Below are 21270 nucleotides of genomic sequence, written 5' to 3'. Positions count from 1 at the left end.
CTATTGAGAGTAATTGCTGAAGCAGGACTGAACTAATATTCACCGAGCACGGTGGCTGCTGAAGAGGGGCTTTTCCTAAGGGCTGGGTTGGGGGTTGTGCTTCTGTGAAATGAACATTTCTCCGTCGCTGCCAAGATGAACTGCATAAGAATGTGAGTTTTCGGTTGTGTTGCCATGCTGGAAGACGACACACGAGCCTGGGATTCAGAGAACAGTCTGTGACTAGGGAGTGAAACTTTTTTTTTTTTTAATTCAAAATGCAACTGAAGGAGGAGACCAAATTGCTCATGGTGGCCTTAGTGGTCTGAACACACTGGAGTGAAATAAAAGCAAGAGGGAGAGACTTGTTGAGGGAAGAGCATTTTTCACAGTGTAATGCATGGTGGTATTCACACACTTGTTTGTAAACTGACTTGAGCGAAATGGAATGGAGCGAAAGACTGGAAAATTCCCTAACAGTTTAATAACAAGCATGGGGGGGTGGGGGGGAAGGTCAGCACCTGGGCTTCTACAGTGGGGAAATTGTGTGCAGAGTTGACTTTTAAACTCGCCATCTTCTTGAAGAGTCTTTAAAAGTTTAAATTTGCCTAAGGACAAAACTCAGAAAGTAATTTAAAGTGGACATGTTGGCTGCTTCCACACATGGAAGGATAGAATTCATCTTATGATATGTAAATACATGCTGAGAAAGTCAAATGACTGACTAGAAACACATATTGTTGCAACCTTATAATTTCTGCTTTAATGGCAATCAAGTTTTTTAAAAAAATGTACAGTTCCACTTGTCCATACTTTTCCTTTATAAAAGGCAGATTTCGGGTAAGCTTCTAAATGCATGCATAATGTAGAGGCTAATATTTTTGGCAGTCCTTGGTTCCTGAAAGTTGACCTTCTTCAGATGTATTTTAAACTTTTCTCAAAATAGTCATGAAGGATATGTATTTTTGCATAATGAGGTAATAATATCTCAGGGCTGGGCACTCGTCATTTTAAGACAGTAGAAACCTAACTTGTCTAAACTTGCATGAGGCTGTGGGCATAGTAAAATGTCACCAAAGGTTTCGGGTGAATGAGTATTTTGCTGAAGGAATAACACTTACATCTAACTGAGCACTTGTCTTTAATAAATACCAAAGTAGGTTTTGTAGAGCTGTAAACGGTGCACAGGTTAACTACAGGTTGGTCTGTCATGGAGCTAAAGTTTCACCTGGAAAACAGTACCCACCTCTTTGCTAATGTTGCGTTTTTCAGTAACACAATGGAAGAATACTGTATTGTTAGGAACGGAGAGTGGATTCTGTGCCTTCCAACGGCCGCTGGAGGCCACTTCTATTTGCAAAGCTGGCAGTTTGGATATTTCTGTTTCTGTTTGTTTGCTTGAAACACAGCATGGATAGAGATGTAAGTGCTAGATGCCAAGGATGGCTTTGGCAGACCAGTAAGGCGTGCCAGGTCCCAAGGCTACCCTAATACTGGCGAAGGCAGAAGACCACAGGATATTTACAGCACACGCGATCCCCCCGTTGAGGCGGCCCTTCCAGCAGCTTTCTGCTCTGTAACAGCAGCTATGTACATGGTGTGCGCAGGGTGACATGGAGCCAGCAGTCTTGCACAAAGGGCGTGGACAATCTTCAGGGTCTGCTCTTCTGCTAGTCAGACAGGATGTGAACGAAGGACACCGGGAAGACCCCCTTCCTTTCAGGCTGCCCCTCAATGTGCCCGATCTGCAGAGAGAGGAGAGTGGTCAGGTGGCAGGTGGGTCCAGGTCCATCCTTTGCCCATTGGGTGAACCCACAGAGAGCACCTGACATGCCCCCATGAACATGGAGCAACAGAACCAATGCCAAACTCAGCGCGTCTCCACGGGCGCACGGTGCCCACAGCCTAGAGGGTCCTGTGATCCTCATATGCCCATCCAGAGTGTCGCTATTCCCTACTGGCTCTCATGAAGGCTGCAGACTCCGTAGCCCTGTTCTGAGACAGACAGGGCCCCAGTCTGCCCTGTCTGCTGGAGTCCAAAGAGTGGGCTAAAAAAAAAAATCCCTCAGCTCTGGCTCAGGAGACTACATTAAACATGAGATGTAAGGGCCATAGAAATAGTAAACGGGTCAAGGCCGCAAGCCTGGTTGATCTCTAGTACTGCATGGCATCCGAACCCCCATCCCCTAATTACAGGTAGTGGAGGGATATGGGCACTTATGTGGTGTATTTACCTTGTAATCGAACATACATAAACACTTCGATTCGCAAACTTCTGGTGCCCAATAAAAAAAAGTCATCAAGGGCTGGAGCAATAGCACAGCAGGTAGGGTGTTTGCCTTGCATGTGGCCGACCCGGGTTTGATTTCCAGCAACCCATATGGTCCTCTGAGCACTGCCAGGAGTAATTCCTGAGTGCATGAGCCAGATGTTACCCCTGTGCATTGCTGGGTGTGGCCCAAAAAGAAAAAAAAAGAAGCCATCGAGTTGAAAAAGGCACCTATAAATCAAGAAAATTGTCAGACTGCCTGGGGGGACAAAAGACTGTGTAAATCTGAGACTGACATAGCCTCTGGCAACTTTTACTATCTCCTCCCTAAGTCTAAAAAAAGGGGCCATGATTCCCCGCAAAAAAATTTGCATCACTGCACTTAGATCAGCAGTAATTACAGTAAAAAGAATCCTGGCCTATGGCTCCAAAGGACAAATAGAGAGAGAGAGAGAGAGAGGATGCTTCCAGAGCAGGTCCAGTGGCCAGGCATGGAGCACCAGCAGAGCGGAGGGTCTGGCCCAGGCAGGCCCTCCTGTGCCGGTGTCTGACCAGGCCTGATCTCCTCCCCCAGGAAGGGGCTCATGTTGACGTGGGCCCAGCCGACATTTGCGGATCTTTGCCCTGAGTGAAGAACTGCGGCTTCTCTATAACCTGAACAACTAGAGCTTTGATGTGAGCATGAAGTACGGTCCAGGACGAAAGGAAGAAAAGCCCCAGGCATGTACCTGTGTGGGCCTATTCATGGATGTGCGCGTATGTATTTCTGGACATTAGTGGGGCTGCCGACCCAAGAGCATCTCAGAGAACTAAGCCAAATGTCCCAGAGAACTAACCCATTTTCGCTAGGGAGCGTGAGACAGGCTGACTTTGGTGGGGTGCCCCTCCGGCCTGGGAATTCCCCGAGGCTAAGAACTAGGGCTTTTCCTGGGGTCTCAGATTTGCACATCGCTGGACTGGGGGGGATGGGGTGGGGCAGGGGTGTGTGCCTTTCCCCTCCAACTGCTGGGCAGTGAGTCTTGTGTCAAAAAAGCATACTCGGACTGGAGCCACAGCACGGTAAGTAGGGCATTTGCCTTGTATGCGGCCGACCTGGGTTCGATTCCCAGTATCCCATATGGTCCCCTGAGCACCGCCGGGGTAATTCCTGAGTGCAGAGCCAGGAGTAACCCCTGTGCACTGCTGGGTGTGACCCAAAAATAAAACAAAAAAAAAGAAAAAACAAAAAAGCATAACACGAAGGTGTCACACTTGGTCCCACAGAGTGACCGTAGGATGAACCGAGGACCGCGGGGGTAGGGGTGAAGAGCAGAGAAGACAGGGACTGGGTAACACAAGAGTCGTCCCCCCAACACTGCCCCCCGCTTGCTCACGACATGCTTCACCACTCCCTGAAGTTGTGTGTCCGGAAAAATCAGAAAATGCCCGGAACACGCAGGCTGCTGTGTGGTGGCCAGGGGAAGGCCCCCGCGCATGTTAATTTTCCTGACCCAGTTTTGAAGCGCCGCTGCAGCGGTTCCCAGCACATAACAGCAGTGGCAGCAGATACCCAGGACCAATCAATGACGCGATGACTGGCAGGGCTCACCAGAATGAAGTGGCGGGGGAAGGGAGGGGACGGTGCCATTGGAGGCCCGGTACGTACCCACCACTCCTGGTCCTCCTCCCCCGTGACGATGATCACTTCCCCCTCGATGAAGGTGAGCTCGTCGTCGTTGTCGGCCTGGCAGTCGTAGATGGTCTTCACCCGCCTCACTTTGTTCTTCCCCTGCAACAGAGAAACCGGGAATCAGCAGGGGGCTTAGACCCAAGGGGCAAAGGACACCTGAGTGGGGCAAGGGGCAGAAGCTGCAGAGTTTATGATGGAGGGGGATGGGGGTCAGCCAGGTGTCTGCATGTGACAGGAGAGAGGAGAGAGATGGTGGAGAGAGGGGGAGCTATGAGAGGCAAAGCAGAGGGGAAGAGGAGAGGGAGAGGAGAGAGGGGAAGAGAAAGAAGAGTGGAGGGAGAGGGCGAGAAGAGAGGAAGAGAGATTAGCAGGGAGAAAGGGAGAGAGGGAGTGAGAGGGAGAGAATGGTCGTGTGTGTGTGTGTGTGTGTGTGTGTGTGTGTGTGTGTGTGTGCGTGCGTGTGCTCAATCCCACCCAGAGGGAGACGGGGAGCACAGGGGTGTGAATCCCAACTGCACCCTGACATCGGCAGCTCTGCTCTTCCACCCACAGCTGCAGCAGCTCGCAGAGATGACAGCAGAAGCTAAAAATGGTTCGGGGAAACATGATGTAAAGCAAAATGTGCCGTTTCTGCATACTGAATACACAGCATAAACAAATCTCCCAGGATCCTCATGCAAAGTACGAAGTCAGCACAAGCTGCAGAAACAGGGTAGGAGCTGGGGGGGAGGGGAGGAGGTGCCAAGCAATTCCCAAAGCAGCCTCCATTTACATGGACGTGTGTGGGGGGAAGTGGGGCTGGGCGGGGCTCTGTCCTCAGGCGACCATATGCAGCACCAGGACTGGAGCCACTGTCATGGCGCAGCCACACGCGACAAGGCCACATGCCATCTCTCTGGTCCAGAAGTTTTAGATTTTTGAACGATCTAATTTTAATTTTTTTTTGTTTTGTTTTGGGTCACACCTGGTGATGCACAGGGGTGACTCCTGGCTCTGCACTCAGGAATTACTCCTGGCGGTGGTTGGGGGACCATATGAGATGCTGGGAATTGAACCCCAATCAGCTGCGTGCAAGGCAAACGCCCTACCCGCTGTGCTATCGCTCCAGTCCCTGTTAATATTCTTAAAGTCAATGGGTGCCATCAAGAAAGTTAGCTGCAAGAGTTGGGATTGAAGATTATTTTGGTTAGTTTTCTGTATTTTATAGAAATACAAAAGTTATATATATATATATATATATATATATATATATATATATTGCTTTTTGGGTCACACCCAGTGATGCTCAGGGGTTACTCCTAGCTCTGCACTCAGGAACTACTCCTGGCGGTGCTCGGGGGACATATGGGATGCTGGGAATAGAACCTGGATCAGCCGTGCACAAGGCAAATGTCCTACCTGCTGTGCTATTGCTCCAGCCCCCTTGAACAATTTTAATTTGGACTTTTATTTGGGGACGTTCTGGGTTTTTGCAGGCAGAGAACTCATCATATAAAGAATGTTTCTGGTGCCCAGCTCATCAAATTAGTGTTTTAAAAAGCGCACTGCTGGCCTCTAAACCATGGAGCAAAATTCCTGGTACTAATCACTGTATAATTGAAACTCAAGCACAAAAATTTGTAAGTCTACAACTGTACCTCATGGTGTCTCACTAATAAAAATTTAAAAATTAAAAAAAAAAAGCGCATTGCGTCTGTATTTTGGGTTGTGCCCTCCTCTGGTGCCCAGTGGCTCCCCGTTCCCTCAATCTTTCCTATGCCTCCCCTTCAGGTTCTTTGGGGCAAGAGAAACAGCAGAAGGCTTTGAGGGGGGAAGAATGAGGGGTGGGGCTCGGCGGGGCTCAATGTCCTTTGCTTGGGCTGAGAGTCAAGAAAGACTGGATGGTTTACAGTGGGGACTATTCAAAGGGAGCAGAGGCGCCGGAGAGACAGTATAGCGGGTAGGGCGTTTGCCTTTCAGGCAGTCAACCCAGGTTCAATCCCTGGCACCCCATAGTCTCCAAGCAGTGCCAGGAGTAATCCCTGAGCATCACTGGGTGTGACCTAAAAAGAAACACAACAAAACAAAACAACCCAAAGGGAACAGAGGGCAAGAGCCAAGCACACCGGGAGTTTGCCCTGTGGATGCCATGAAATGTAGTGGGTCTCATGAGACTTCCTCACTGGTGCCTTGGAGTCCTGGGAGAATATATTTCTTCTGTTCCTTTTGGGCTGGAATGACACACTTTCTGCAAGTGATGTTTTCATCATGAAACGGGAGCAGGGCAAGCTGGCCTGTTCAGAGAGGCCACGTGGAACCCCCCACTTCCTCACTAAGTGACTGTGTCCCTCAACAAGAAGAAGCTAGGGCCCCCTTAGAGCATTGCCCTGGGCATCTTCCCTGAGCACCGCTTGCCAACAAACAGGAGTAAATAAGATATTTTCTATAGACAAGAACAATGATGAAGCCAAAAGCCTTTTGTGCAAATGATGGGCAAAGACCGCAACCCACAATGTGGTTTGTGCCAATCCTCTAGGAAGAGGCAGTGGGAAGTAGAGATGGGAAATACCCTCACAATCTTGTGTGTGTGTGGGGGGGGGGGGGAGGGAGGCTGGAGTGACAGCACATTGGGTAGGGCATTTGCCTTGCACGTGCCAACCCGGGTTCGATTCCCAGCATCCCATATGGTCCCCCAAGAACACCAGGGGGACCTGTTTCAGGTGACTCTTGGGAAGGAGTCTCCTCCCCCTCCCCTGCCATGCTCTTGGGGCAGTCGGGGCCGTCAGACAGAGTGTTCTCTCACTGTGCAGCTAAGCCCACTTGCTTTTCTCGGCATGAAGCCCCCGAAGCTGTCATCCTTTCAGCTCCTCCACGTGCATGAGGAAACCCAGGCATCACAGAGGTGAGGGAATGGGCCAAGGCCATGCTCATCTGTTGGGCGGAAGGCTCTCTGCCGGCATACCATGCAAGAAGGCCCACTGCCAACCAGGGCCTGACCCAACACTGACAAGGCTCCCCCAAAATCTCAGGGTGCAGCAGAGGAGTGGAAAAGGTCCGAGGGGGCGCCCACACACCGTGTTGATTTTCCTGGGCAGTGGCACTGGTGTCTCGGGCAGCGTGGGCGTGAGGTCACTGGAGTCCTCGGAAGCCTGCTTTGGGACGGTGTCTCGGGATGGCATGTTCGGGGACAGATCCAGGGGGTGGGACTTCTGCAGGAGGTCCCCGGGCTGCTGAGTCTTGGGGGAGATGTCGGCTGGCTGGGGCTTGGCCAGCAGGTCGCCCAGCTGTGGCTTGGGGGGCAGGTCTTTCATCTGCGGCTTGGGTGGTAACTCAGAGAGCTGGGGCTTGGGCGGGAGGTCGCCCAGCTGCGGCTTGGGGGGCAGTTCTCCTGGCTTCGGAGGCAGCTCTCCCATCTGCGGTTTGGGAGCAAGTTCTGTGGGCTTTGGGGGCAGGTCCCCTGGGGGTGGCTTCTGCGGCAACTCTGCCAACTGTGATGATTTCTGGAAGATTTCCGGCGGGATACTGGCTTTGTCGAGTGAAAGATGATGACTGGTTTCTGTTTTCCTTAGTGCCACTGCAGGAAGCAAGCACAAAGAAGGGGTCACAGGCAGGGGACTCAAGGGGCCTGCCTCCTGCCAGGCGCACCGAAGAGAACCCAAAAGTTGGGCTGGGGGACTTTCTTCTTATTAAATATATATATATATATATATTTTAAAATTTTATTTTACTGAATCACTGTGAGATACACAGCTACAAAGCTGTTCATGAATAGGAGACTAACACCCAAGAATAGTAGAGATAAAGACCAGGAGGTTTGCCCCATGGCTTGGAAGCCGGCTTCACGTGCTGGGGGAAAAGGCAGCTCAGACAGAGAAGGGACCATCAAGTAAAGGGTGCTGGGAGGTCCCACTCGGGTTGGAAGATTCGTGCCGAATATATACTATAGATGGAACACAATGGCCACTCATTGTCTCTATTGTAAACAATAACACCCACCCAAAAAGAGAGAGAACAAAAGGGAATGCCTGGCCACACAGGTGGGGTGGGGTGGGGGGGATGGGGTGGAGGTGGTGGGAGGGATGCTGGGACCATTGGTGGTGGAAAATGGGCACTGGTGGAGGGATGGGTACTTGATCATTGTATGACTGAAACCTGAAACGCAAGCACGAAAGTTTGTAAGTCTGTTACTGTACCTCATGGTGATTCACTAATAAAAATTAAAAAAAAAGAAAAGCTGTCCATGGTTGGAGCGATAGCAGAGCAGGTAGGGCATTTGCTTTGCACGTGGCAGACCTGGCTGACCCCGGTTTGATTCGTCCTCTCTTCTCGGAGAGCCTGGCAAGCTACCAACAGTATCTCGCCTGCACGGCAAAGCCTGGCAAGCTACCCGTGACATATTCAATATGCCAAACACAGTAACAATGAGTCTCACAATGGAGACATTACTGGGCCGGCTCTAGCAAATCGATGAACAATGGGAGGACAGTGCTACAGTGCTACAGTTCATGGTTGGGGTTTAGTCATACAATATTCCAACACTCATCCCTCTACCAGTGCATATCACCTATGTCCCCAGTTTCCTTCCCAACATCCCTCATTTCCCCCCATTAAACTGAATCACCATGAGATACACAATTACAAAGTAGATCGTGACTGGATGTCAGTCAGACAGTGTTCCAACACCTGTCCCTTCAGCAGTATACATTCCTCAGCCTGTGTCTATGGTAGACATTTTTCTTCTCTTTCTCTCTTTTCCCTATAGACTCTCCTTTTAAGAGGATGAAAAGCTGGAAGCCTTCAATAAGATTCTTTTTTTCTTTCTGGGTCACACCTGGCAATGCACAGGGGTTACGCCTGGGTCTGCACTCAAGAATTACTCCTGGCGGTGCTCAGGGGACATATGGGATGCTGGGAATCAAACCCGGGTAGGTCGCATGTAAGGCCAATGCCCTACCCACTGTGCTGTCGCTCCAGACCCCCATGTGATAAGATTTTATGCCCCGGTTACATAAGGATATTATGCCCAAACTCATCATCCATCTCTCATAGAAAACTTTTCCCTATTTTGATATATTTTCTTTCTGACTTTTTACAATATTTTCTAGAAATAAAACTTTTTTGATGGCAGGTGCCCACACCTGGCATTTCTCAGGACCACTGTGGGGCCATGCAGTGCAAAGCATCAAATTGGAACCAGCCGCTTGCATTAAGTGCTTTAACCCCTGTGCTATGTTACTGCACTTTTTTTGTTGTTATTCACACATAATTATTCAAATTACTTTTGGGCCATACCTGGCAATGCTTAGGGGACCATATGGCCATATGGGGATTGAACCCATGGGAGGTTCAGTTAATGCAACCTCTTTACCTTAACTTCTTTATTACCAGCCCCACTTTTTTTTTTTTTGGTCACACCCAGCGATGCTCAGGGATTATTCCTGGTTCTGCACTTAGGAGTTACTCCTGACGGTGCTTGGGGGAACCATAGGGGATGCCGGAAATTGAACCTGGGCTGGCCACATGCAAGGCAAACGCCCTATCTGCTGTGCTATCGTTCTGGCCTCAGCCCCATTTTTTTATGTTACATTCCACACTACAGTTTCATTACAAATGATGAACTCCCTTTATTAATAGGATCCACTCACTCTGTAAGAGCCGGAACAGTCTGAGTTAGCTGCTCATACACATCGTGATCACATGCACAAATGTGCTTATGAATATTTCTTCTTTCCTTTCTGGCAGGGGCCTCACCTACATGCATGGCTCAGGGTCCGGGGCCACTTCTGCCAATACTCAGCCAGCCAGGCCAAGTGGCTCAGTCACCGGTTTGCCTCAGGGTGCTGCACTGCCTGGACCCTGGGAGCCGGGGCCCTCACAGGGGAGCACAGGGTATCCAGGGCCAATCTGGTGGTGTTCAGTGGCATCATGGACTTTGAAAGATTATAAATGGCAGCAAGAGTACATCAAAATCACAAACATTAATCCTAAAGTTGATACCTAAACTATAGAAGAAAAAAATTGGCGCTGGAATTATAGTACAGTGGGTAGGGTGTTTGGCTTGCACGTGGCCAACCTGGATTTGATCCCGGCATTCCATATGGTCCTCTGAGCACTGCCAGGAGTAATTCTTCATTTTTTTTTTCTTTTTGGGTCACAAGAGGCATTGCACAGGGGTTACTCTTGGCTCATGCACTCAGGAAGTATTCCTGGCGGTGCTCCGGGGACCCTATGGGATGCTGGGAATTGAACTTGGGTCGGCCACCTGCTGTACTATTGCTCCATTCCCAGCAAGGAATAATTCTTGAGCGCAGATCCAGGGGTAACCCCTGGGCATCAGCAGGTATGACCCCAAAAACACCCAAACCCCACAAATACAACAACAAAAATCATACAAAAGGAAAAAAAAACTAAAACCAGTAAATAATAATGAAACAAATTGTAAACGGGGAAAAAAAAGATATTCAATATTCGCCTGCTACTTTTTTTTTTGGCCCATCCAGCATGTCTCAGAGAGCATCTCCGTTAGTTCCTGCTTTTTCTGTGTAATGACTTGTAGACCTCTACAGCTTGGATGAATGTGAGAATCTGCTGAATCATGCTCACAGTCTTGGGAGAGCTCTGGAGAACTAGGGACACGGAGGGTGTCTCCAAGTCATGCAATCCTCACTTAGCTGTGTCGCCATGAGCACATTACACAACCTCTCTCTCTCTCTCTGTGCCTCCCAGTTCTCATTTCTAAAATATGAGCTGAACTCAGTATCTCTATTGCAAACTACAACACCCTAAAGGAAAGAGAGGGCAAAAGGGAAGGCCCTGCCACAGAGGCAAGGTGGGCTGGGGGGGTGATGGGGTGTGGGGGCGGTGGGAGGGCTACTGGGATCATTGGTGGTGGAGAATGGACACTGGTGGAGGGATGGGTACTTGATCATTGTATAACTGAAACTCAAGCATGAAAGTCTGAAAGTCTACAACTGTACCTCAAGGTGTTTTACTAATAAAAAAAAAAAAGAAAAAAAAGAGGGAGTATGCCTGTCACAGAGGCAGGAGGTGGGAAGGGGTGGGGTTGGCGGGAGGAATACTGGGAACACTGGTGGTGGAGAATGGGCACTGGTGGAGGGATGGATACTCAATCATTGTATGATTGAAAGGTAATCACAAAAGTTTGTAAGTCTGTAACAGTATTTCACTGTGATTTACTAAAATAATAATAATGAAAAAAAGAATAAAATATGAGCTGAATTTGTTGACAGGCCCTGGCAGGGCCTAACTATGATAAGGGTATCATTATCACTCCTGCCCATCAGGGCCCCTTAAGGTCAGGTTCATATTTTCACTCTTTCTTGAAACTTGGGCCCCTGGCAGAAGGGCCAAACACAGTGGGTGCTTAGTGAGGATACAGCCGACTCAGGCACTGATGGAGTCAAAGGAATCCATTCTAAAAATACAACATCCTCAGAATGATAAGTGAAATTCCTTTTTAAAAAAAGGAAGGGGGGGGGTGCAAAAGAAAGGTGAATCCCAGCAGCACTGTAAATGGTTACAAATTGTACTGCCTCTGGTTTCCGCCCATGGTCTGTCCAGCCACACCCCTTCCTAAGGAACTCAAGTTCAAGGGCTCCCAGCTTATGGATTGGTCCCCGAGCTTTGGCTCATGTCCTGGAGTGCTCAAAAAGGTCTCTTGAAAGTTAGAAACTGGGGAAATAAGAGTCTGAAGGCTGATGCAGCCTTCAGATGCAGCTGGGGGATTCCCTGAGATGGTGTGACTGGAAAGTCCTTGCTGTGAGCGAAATATTTAGGGGAGGAAAAACTTAAGTGTTGGGCACCTAAAACACTAGACTTGTTAAAAAAAAGCCACTTAAGACCGGAGCGATAGCACAATGGGTAGGGCGTTTGCCTTGCACGCAGCCAACCCGGGTTCTATCCTTGGCGTCCCATATGGTGCCCCAAGCAGCACCAGGGGTAACTCCTGAATGTAGAGCTATTAGTAATCCCTGAGCATCGCTGGGTGACCCCCCCCCCACACACACACAAAGGGCACTTGAGAGTTCAGCACAGCACTGCTGAGGATAAAAAGACTAAAGCCTGTGAGTGTGGCGTTGACGGACTGCCTGATGTATGTGAGGCCCAAGGCAATGGGCTACTGATACCCCGGGAAAGTCATCTTGCTGTGGGCTGGAGGGGACAGGGGCTAGCTCAGGTGCCTTGCAGGTAGCTGACCCCGTGTTTATCTTTACCACCAGCATCACTGGTGCCACCCTGGAGGCCACCTGTAACCCCAGGTGCAGCCGGGGTTATCCGTAGCCGGGCCTGTTATCCGTAGCACAGCAGGGCCGGAGCAGAGCCAGATCCTTAGGAACCTGGCATTGAACCACACAACTGGCCAAAACCAGCTCTGCTCATTCCCAGGCCTCCTGAGCATATGAGACCCTTGGATCAAGATAAGGGTCTGGCCTCATGGACTTAAGTGAGGACAGAGAGATAAAGCAAAAGCTTCTGCAACTGTTTTTATTCTAAAGCTAAAAAGTCATGCAAGAAAGGTAGCAAGAATTGTTCTGTTATCCTGTCACTATCACTGTCCTCCCGTTGTTTATCAAACTGCTCGAGCGGGCCCAGTAACACCTCCATTGTGACAACTGTTACTGCGTTTGGCATATCGAATATGACACGGGTAGCTTGCCAGACTTTGCCGCGCAGGCGAGATACTCTCGGTAGCTTGCTGGGCTCTCCGAGAGGGGCGAAGGAATCGAACTTGGATCTGTTATCCTAAAAGGATCAAAATCTTGTCTTTATAAATGAAAAGCTTAGTCAAAAATGCTTTGGCTGAAGAGCTGAATGTCTTGGCCTGGCAAAGCAGCAGCTCTCTCTCTCTCTCTCTCTCTCTCTCTCTCTCTCTGTCTGTCTCTCTCTCTCTCTCTTTCTCTCTCTCTCTCTCTCACTCTTCTTTGCTTTTTGGGTTATACCTGGCGATGCTCAGGGATTACTACTGGCTTTGCACTCAGGAATTATTCCTGGTGGTGCTCGGGGGACCATATGGGATGCTGGGGATCAAACCTGGGTTTGCCGCATGCAAGGCAAATGCCCTACCGCTGTGCTATTGCTCTGGACCCCAAAGCAGCATCTCTTATAGACACTGCCCTCTCATATTTCACAGAATTGCAGTTCCACTTTGCCCACAGATGACCTGTCTGGGAAGCAATTCTCTATCACTTTCTGGCTTGGGCCTTTCTGAAGCATCATCTCCAGAACCTGCACAGTAGGTATTGTATCCCCATATTTTCAGGTCGGGGAGTTGGAGGCCTCGTGAGACACTGCGTTGCCCATCTGAGTCACACAGCTAGTGAGAGAACTGGTACTTGTTTGCAGTGTCTGAGAACATAAGAGCAGAAGAAATGGGAGCTGGGGATCTTAATGATACAGTTTCTTCATGAGATCTCAACTAGAACAACCAAACTTAAAAATGCCAAGAGGGGGGGATGAGAGTAAAACTGAGGACAGTGGTGCAGGGAAGCTGACACTGAGGCTAGAATTGGTGTTCGAACACTATCTGCCTGAAACTCAACTTTGAATGACTTTGTAAATCATGGTGCCTCAATTAAACACACACACACACACACACACACACACACACACACACACACACACACAAAACAAAAAACAACATAGCTTTTGGGAGAGTCCTCTAAGGGAAAGTAGATCTTAGAAGTTCCAGTTACTACATCTGAGTGGATGAAATGCTTTTCTTCATTAAATAACAATTTAATGGGCATCTACCACCTGCCAGGTGTTCCTCTACACATCAGGATGGCGCAATGACCAAAGGGAGAGGGGCCCTGATTCCCTTGGAGGGGACAAGTGATGCTAATTCCACGTGCAATTGATAAAAGATAATTCTTACCTTTCTGAGGTAGTTTAGGAAGAACTCTTGGGCCAAGGGCAGTCTTTGCAGAACTGGTGCTAATTAGAAGAAGAAGCATATTTAGGATTTAAAAGTGGCAGAGCATCCATAGCCCCCTGTTATTCAAGGACACCAAAGGTGCTTACAGAAACATCTGAAAATCTTTCCAAAATTTCTAGTTCATTTATTGTAATTCCATTTGCCTAGGTGGGGAGGAAGAGTGGGAGGATGAGGAAAACAAACAAAAAACGCCTCTTCTGTAGTGACGAAACCCAATTCCTTCATGAAAAATTTTTCCCAGAGGCAATACTGTTGTTTTTGTTTTTGGCTTTTTTGGGTCACACTCGGTGATGATGCACAGGGGTTACTCCTGGCTCTGCAGTCAGGAATTACTCTTGACAGTCCCGGGGGGACCATACGGAATGCTGGGAATTGAACCTGGGTGGGCTGCATGCAAGGCAAACGCCCTAACCACTCTGCCATTGCTCCAGCCCCGAGGAAATACTGTTTGGAAAGCACTTGGCCCCAGAGAATTACAGAGTCAGCCCTCACCTGTTTACTGCCAGTGATTCTCCTCCCCTGCAGAGCAGAGGGGGAGAGTAAGGGGGCCTTTCTCACATACAGGTTAAATACGACAGCTGCTTGGAAAGGAACCCAGACTCTGTTTGTTATCTCTGGAGCCCTGGAAAGCTGCTCTCTCCAACCCCCCCCCCAATTCTCACTTAAATTTTGGGTCTGGAAGTGTTTTGGGGTGCCCCTATCTTATATAGCATCTTTAGAGGAAAGACTTTGAGCTGGGGCGAGACCAATGCACACTTCTCTCCAAAGTATCTCATTTCAGTACAAGGAGAGAAGAAAGAAATGGTGCTTTTAGGAATGCCCTGCCATGGGTGGGATGGGGGGGTGGGCGGGATACTGGGAGCACTGGAGGTGGAGAACGGGTACTGGTGGAGGAATGGGTACTCAATCATTGTATAACTGAAACCAAAGCACAACAAATTGTAAGTCTACAACTGTACCTCATGGTGTCTCACTAATAGAAAAAGAAAGAAAATGGTGCTTTTAGTCTAACCCTAAAATAAATAAAAAAATTATACAATTAGGGAACTTGGAAAGAGCCATATTTTTCTGTTTGAAATTCTTGGGGACGCTACATATCCCTGAAGGAAAATCTTTTCATTCTCAAGTCTACAAACCAGCAAAATGGGAAAGTAACAAAACAAAGTTGTTTCATTTAAAAAGTCAAAAATAGGGACTGGGGAGGCAGGCCAGAGGGTAGAGTGTCTGATCCTGGCACTAAAGGTCGGTGCACATCCCACCCCAGCCTTGCTGGGTAGTCCTGAATTCTCCAAGCACAGCTGGGGTGGGCCTACGTGGCCCACAAGGTCCAACCACTGCATCCTCGGGCCCCTTTGCATGGGACTAGAGGTGCTGGAGTAATCCCTGGACTCTCTGAGCATCATTGGGGAGTCCCTCCCTTCCAGAAACCGTCATTTGACTCACAGTGTGGTCTTGCTTGCTGGTTTGATTATGATGAAATACTAAATCTTTACTCTTTTTACACCTCTGTACCTCTTTGAGTAGATTAGGGGATGGGTCTTAGCCAGGTTTGTTGTTTCGTTTGGGAGGTGTAACTGGCCATGCCCTGGGGCTGCTCCCAGCTCAGTACGTGTCACACACGGTGGCACTCTGGGGACCACGTGGTGCTGAGGATCAAAGCTGGGGCTCTGTGTGCAGAGAATGGGCTCCAGCTTTTTGAGCTGTGTCCCCAGTCCTGCAGACTATATTTTAGGAGCACAGCTCTGTCTTCCCGTGTACAAGTGGGATCAGACTGCCACTAAAAACCATTTCTAGAATTTGGTCCACTGCAAAGACTCCAGGTAGGAGAGAAGTGTGAGCAGGGCTTACCTTGACTGTTGAGACAGTCCCTCAAACTTGTTCGCAGTCTTACTTGAAGATGACGAACCCACGTCGTTACCTACAGGGAGAGTCAAATGGACAGAGATGCAGCTTGAGACAGGGAAAAGGATTGTGTGGATATGGGATCTGGCAGGCCGGAGCCCCTTAGGTTACAGAAAAAAATTGCAGAAGACTGTTGAGAACAATTTTTTTTTCCCCAACAGAAACATGCATTTCTCACAGAAAGACAAATAAAGCAAAACAGAACTAATGGTAACTGTGTGGGGCCTGATGAGGTCTTTATTATTAAGCTTTCTTTCTCCTTGCTGAGTTCTCTGAGGTCACAGGACTTATTAATGTCCTACTGGCTCAGACTTTTGCTTGGGAGCAGAGCAAGAGGAATAAAGCTCGAGTTCATCTAGAGGTTTCCAGTCTTGACCAGACTGTCCCCTGGGAACCACACTTGAAGCAATTCATAACCCACAGGTTGCAGGTGTTGCCATGACTCAGGTGATGAGAACTGGACAAGGCCCCAGCCACTAAGTTACTCACCAGTTTTTCTGCCATCAGCATGTGTAAGCATCTACCATAACAAGCAGTTCCAAAGGGATATGGAGCACGAGGGCACCAGAGCAAGTCCAAAGCTACTGATTTCACAGAGTTTATGATTTGGTCTGGGAGAGGGACATGCATGAACTATTACTAATGTAGGATGAAATGCACGAAGAACAGGATTGGGAGCTGTGAAACTGAGGTGGAAGGAGTGGTAGTAGTGGCAGCGAATGTCTCTGCTGGGAAACAGGACACCTAAACAGTGAAAAGACTTTTTAATGGGTAAGTAGCAAAACGAGACACATGAGCTCTGGATGGAAGAAGGTAACAGTCTTTTGGGTCACACCCGGCGATGCACAGGGGTTTCTCCTGGCTCTGCACTCAGGAATTACTCCTGGTGGTGCTTGGGGGACCATATGGGATGCTGGGAATTGAACCCAGGTCGGCCGCATGCAAGGCAAATGCCCTATCCTCTGTGCTATTGCTCCAGCCCCGATGGTAGAGTCTTAACAGGATAAAATGGCGCATCTGGGACCACTCCCTGGCAGTATCTGGGTTCTCAGAGGCCCAGTGCCAGAGGGATCCCCAGCAACTTGCCAATACACAGCTCCTCTGGGTTCTCCTTCCTTCATCTGCACAGGAGCCTCCACCGCCTGCCTCCTTTGAAGACTTTCCCCCCCTCTCTGCTGAGATGCCCATATACATCTCCCAGGTAGCACCAGGAAACAGAAGTGCAAAGAAAACAGGGCTCGGGAGAGGACGAAATTGATACTCGTGTCATGGGTGTCTGCTCAAAAGCCTTACCTCCTCACAACAACAGGAGGCTTTGCCTTCATTTTAAAGATGAGGTTAAGTGAATAAATGCCTGCAGGTTCCATAGCTAAGTTATGTGTCCAGAAGTCCTGACCGCAAGGCCACACACTTTTCATCACCTGTCATCATGCTCTAATGGTAATATCAGTAAGCAAACAAGAGCTGTTTGTTGGGTACTTACTATGAGTGATGAGTATTATGCTCTAAGGGCCTTATAGGAGCTGTGTTTAGATCTAGAATACGATTCTCCTCCATTGCAATTGTGAAACACACAAAGAAGTGACTTGCCCAAGGTCAAACAACTAGTAAGAATGCTCAGAGCTGAAGTCCAACACTGAGAAGCCTGTCTACAGGGTCTGGACTGAATGGCTCTACTCAGTGAATCTCCCAACCCACCAAGCCCAACACCGCTGGCATGGATGTAGCAGCAAATACTAAGATGGCATCTTCTGGGGTTGTTTTTGCTTGTTTTTGGCTATACTTGTTGGTGCTTGGGGTGCTACGTAGACCATGTAGTGCTGAGGATCAAGGATCTGGGACTCCTGCATGTAAAGCAAGCACACTCACCCTCTGAGCTTCTGCCTCAGCGTCATGAGGAGGCCTCTGGACAGAACCTTCTGTAACTGTGAGGATCTCAACAAGAAACAAACTACATTGGCATTACCAGGACCAAAGACTTTGCCAGACAGTTTGAATTTAACAAGACACTCCTAATCATTAGCAAGTTCCCATGAATCTCTAATTTAATACTAAAGGACTTTGACCATGTTTTCTGAAATCCCCTGTGCACAACTGCCTTGAAGGTCGGGACTTTTTTTTTTTCTTTCTGTTTGTGAACCACACCCAGCAGTACTCAGAGATTACTCCTGGCTCTGTGCTCAGGTATCACTTCTGGTGGGTTTGAAGGACTGGGGATAAAACCAAGGTCAGCCGCACGCACGCAAGGCAAGTGCCCTACCTGCTGTGCTATTTCTCTGTCCTTAGGCACATTTTAGCACAAAGCTCAATTGCCAAGCCTCTAGGGCTGGATATCAAATCTCAAACATTTAGTCTTAAATGAGTTACAAGCATCAAAAATATCAAAGACAGTTTCTAAGTTTAGGAAAGAAATTGCATCATCTGCTACTCCCTTTCCAGGCAGAAAACATTCCAGTGATTTTGTGGAAACCCAATAACTGTCCTCTCTGGTCCCTCGAGGCAACTCTCCCCTCTCCCTCTGCAATGCCGGCCCCTCCCCCCTACCCCTGTTGGTGAATTCCTATATACAATAGCTCCAAGTCAGTTTCTGAGAAATTTTCCTTCCACAGTCAGACCTCATCAGTCATTTGTGTGCCCACAACTCTGAAACAGAGAAGGTATAGGGTAAAGAGTTTGGAGACACATACTCCTGGCTTTAAGTTCCAGCTGCACCAATGATCAGTGGGTACTAGTGAGGACAACACTGCCTTTATATGAAATCTCCCCACTCTCACCTATGATGGGCAGATGACAACCGTGCCCAATCTGCTAACAGGTCTACACACTGCCAGAGAGAACCTGGAGTGCAGGGCACAACTCCAGGGAGAACACAGCTGGTAATTATTTTTATTTACACCTCACTGATGGAATGCATCAGAAGTGATGATGCACTTCCCCCATGAGCATCTTCGAGACAGGACTTGGCCATGTTCGTTTCGGAATAACCCCCTGGACAGGGTTAGGGCTATAGCTCAGAGACAGAGCACTCGAGACCACGGGGCTCCACCCCAAAAGGATAGTAAAAGTAACACATACACAAGTACACTTGCTAACCCTGAGCCTGCTGAATTCAGGATCAATAGTGCTGACTTGGCCCTTTCTTTGCTCACTGGCTCACATGCCGGGGTGGGTAGGCGTCTCTGCTCTGCTTTGCCTTGTTATTCTCATAGCTAGGCCAAGGCTGGCTACCTGCTGGGACTGGCAAGGCAAACATGGCTTCAAGTCTTTCTGAAAATAGGATTGTACCAGAGGGAGGAGATGAGAAGTAGTACAAGGGAACAGCAAAAAACCTTTCTTTTTCCTTCGTGGAAGCTGGAAGAGAACTCCGGAGCATCATAGATGGACATGTGGGATGAATGCTGGACAGGTGTTTGCGGAAATGACCTTGAGAGAGTCAAGGGCAATCACTGTAGCACAGAAGCTTCAGACAAGAGCAAGGTGAGGGTGGAGGTTGGGGGTTGGCTCGACAGTTTAGTGAAAGGCCTAAAGGCTCCAGGAAGAGGGGCTAAACCTCAGAGTGCAACTGTGGGTTCAAATTCCAGCTCTGTAGTTACAGAATTTGTGAACTGGATCAAGGCACTGAACTGCTGTTTCAACTTCCTCATCTGTAAGCTAGGAACAGTCTCTATTTGTGGCGGCTAAATATAATAATGTCTCAATAAAGTCACAGTGCCTAGTGCATGACAATCTATCAAAGGCTGCCACCACTGTCATTTCCAGAACCACATGCAAAGTGAGGCTGGGCCGAGCGGAAGTTGAAGTGAAAACACACAGTGAGGCCCAAGGCAAATGGAAGAACAGAGAATTTCTCAGCAAAGGCCAGTATTACTTCCCGTAATATAATTTACATGCTGAAGATCACTTTTTAAAGTCCTAGGTCTTGTAGGACTTGCAAGTTATGGCCTGGAAATGTGAAAAACGAATCAATTTTTGGTAACTTTACATGGAAAAAAAAAATGCTTGGGCCAAGGGATGTGGCTCGAAGAGTGAAGCACATCAGGCCAGACAGGTGTGAGGCGCCCGATGATACAAGCCCTTTCTCCACCTACCCCCAGTCCCAGCCCATACTGCAGAACTGGGTCTGAGCACTGACCCATCAGATCCACACAGCTGGGGAGAGTATTGTTGGGTGTGTCCCCAGCTCGTCCTTCCACTGTACCCCTGGGAGTGGCATATATATATAGATTGAAATGATATTTTTTTTTTTTTTTTTTTGCTTTTTGGGTTACACCCAGCGATGCTCAGGGGTTACTCCTGGCTCATGCACTCAGGAATTACTCCCAGCGGTGCTCAGGGGACCATACGGCATACTGGGAATCAATCCCAGGTTGGCCGCGTGCAAGGCAAATGCCCTACCTGCGTGCTATTGCTCCAGCCCCTGAAATGATATGTTTATATAATTTCAGAGGTAAGGATATGCAGGTCGTTCTAGAAGTCTTGCAGCTAGGGATCTGCAGAACCTGGATGGAACTCAGGTTTCTGAATGTTCTTTTTTTCTTTGCTTTTTGGGTCGCTCCCAGCGAAGCACAAGGATTACTCTTTGGCTCTGCACTCAGGAATTACTCCTGGCGGTGCTCAGGGGAACCATATGGGATGCTGGGAGTCGAACCTGTGTTGGCAAGGTAAACACCCTACCCACTATACTCTCACTCCAGCCCCTCCTGAATGTTTCTTTATTTTATTTGCCACAATGTGTTCTACAGAAATTGCTCTGAGTACTGGTCAAAGAACAGAGGTCCTATCAGAAGATCCTCTCAGGTATTACAAAGACTTCAAATGTCAGGAGAGGATCAACCCTACAGTCACCCAGAACTATATCACTATCTGCTTCTCTTGGCTTCTGCCTGTAAGCTCCTTGGTCAAACCACGGTCTCTTCCCTGCCACTCAGGGCCTCACATGAGAGATATGTGCTCTCCCACTGAACCACAACCCATCTGTAGAGTCATCCCATTCCTGAACTTAAGTCTACTCTATGTTTATTCTCCCGTAGACCTCATATCTTTATCAATTTTAAACTGTGCTAAAATGAGCTGATCTGGTATTAGAGAGACGGGAGAAGGGTCAAGGCATTTGCTTTGCACGTGGTCAACCCAGCTCTATCCCTGCACTGCATATGGTCCCCTGAGCATATCTAGGAGTGAGCAGAATTCAGGGAGGCGGCATTAAGTACTGCCTGCTGTGGCCCCAAACCATCACCCCCACCCCCCAAACAAATAAATGTACTAGTCTGCTATAAAGTAGGCTAAAGACAAATTAATAAAACCTCCAATGATGAGATTGAATAAAATTCCCCTTCAAAACTCAAGTGCCCCACAAAATCTAGATCTGTCCGGAGGCCTCTTTATTTCCTGATCCAAAGCTCACTGACGCTGCTTCCTGAGACAGATGGTGGGATACATCAGTGGCAGAACTTCAGAAATGTGATGCCCGGGCTATTTTGGGAGCCGTAAATAGTGTGGTTCTGGCAGGAAAGAGCC

General features: G+C 48.5%; 1 protein-coding gene across 4 annotated transcripts in view; it reads right to left on the bottom strand.

The window, feature by feature from the left end:
* Positions 1-488: 488 nt before the first annotated feature.
* ASAP1 (ArfGAP with SH3 domain, ankyrin repeat and PH domain 1) overlaps positions 489-21270 on the bottom strand; it is a 391490-nt gene continuing 370708 nt past the window's right edge. For all 4 annotated transcript variants that reach the window (XM_056107587.1, XM_056107666.1, XM_056107767.1 and 1 more), the window contains 5 exons: positions 15700-15769; positions 13792-13850; positions 6971-7470; positions 3894-4016; positions 489-1724 (listed from right to left, as the gene is read on the bottom strand). In XM_056107587.1, coding sequence (XP_055963562.1) covers positions 1650-1724; positions 3894-4016; positions 6971-7470; positions 13792-13850; positions 15700-15769 — 827 coding nt within the window. In that variant the 3' untranslated portion in view covers positions 489-1649. The remainder of the gene's footprint in view (positions 1725-3893; positions 4017-6970; positions 7471-13791; positions 13851-15699; positions 15770-21270) is intronic.

Source organism: Sorex fumeus, unplaced genomic scaffold, assembly GCF_029834395.1.
Source record: "Sorex fumeus unplaced genomic scaffold, SorFum_2.1 ptg000002l, whole genome shotgun sequence".
In the NCBI taxonomy this organism is placed as follows: domain Eukaryota; kingdom Metazoa; phylum Chordata; class Mammalia; order Eulipotyphla; family Soricidae; genus Sorex; species Sorex fumeus.
Note: the sequence above shows the minus strand (reverse complement) of the source record. Positions and strands in the feature narration are given on the sequence as shown.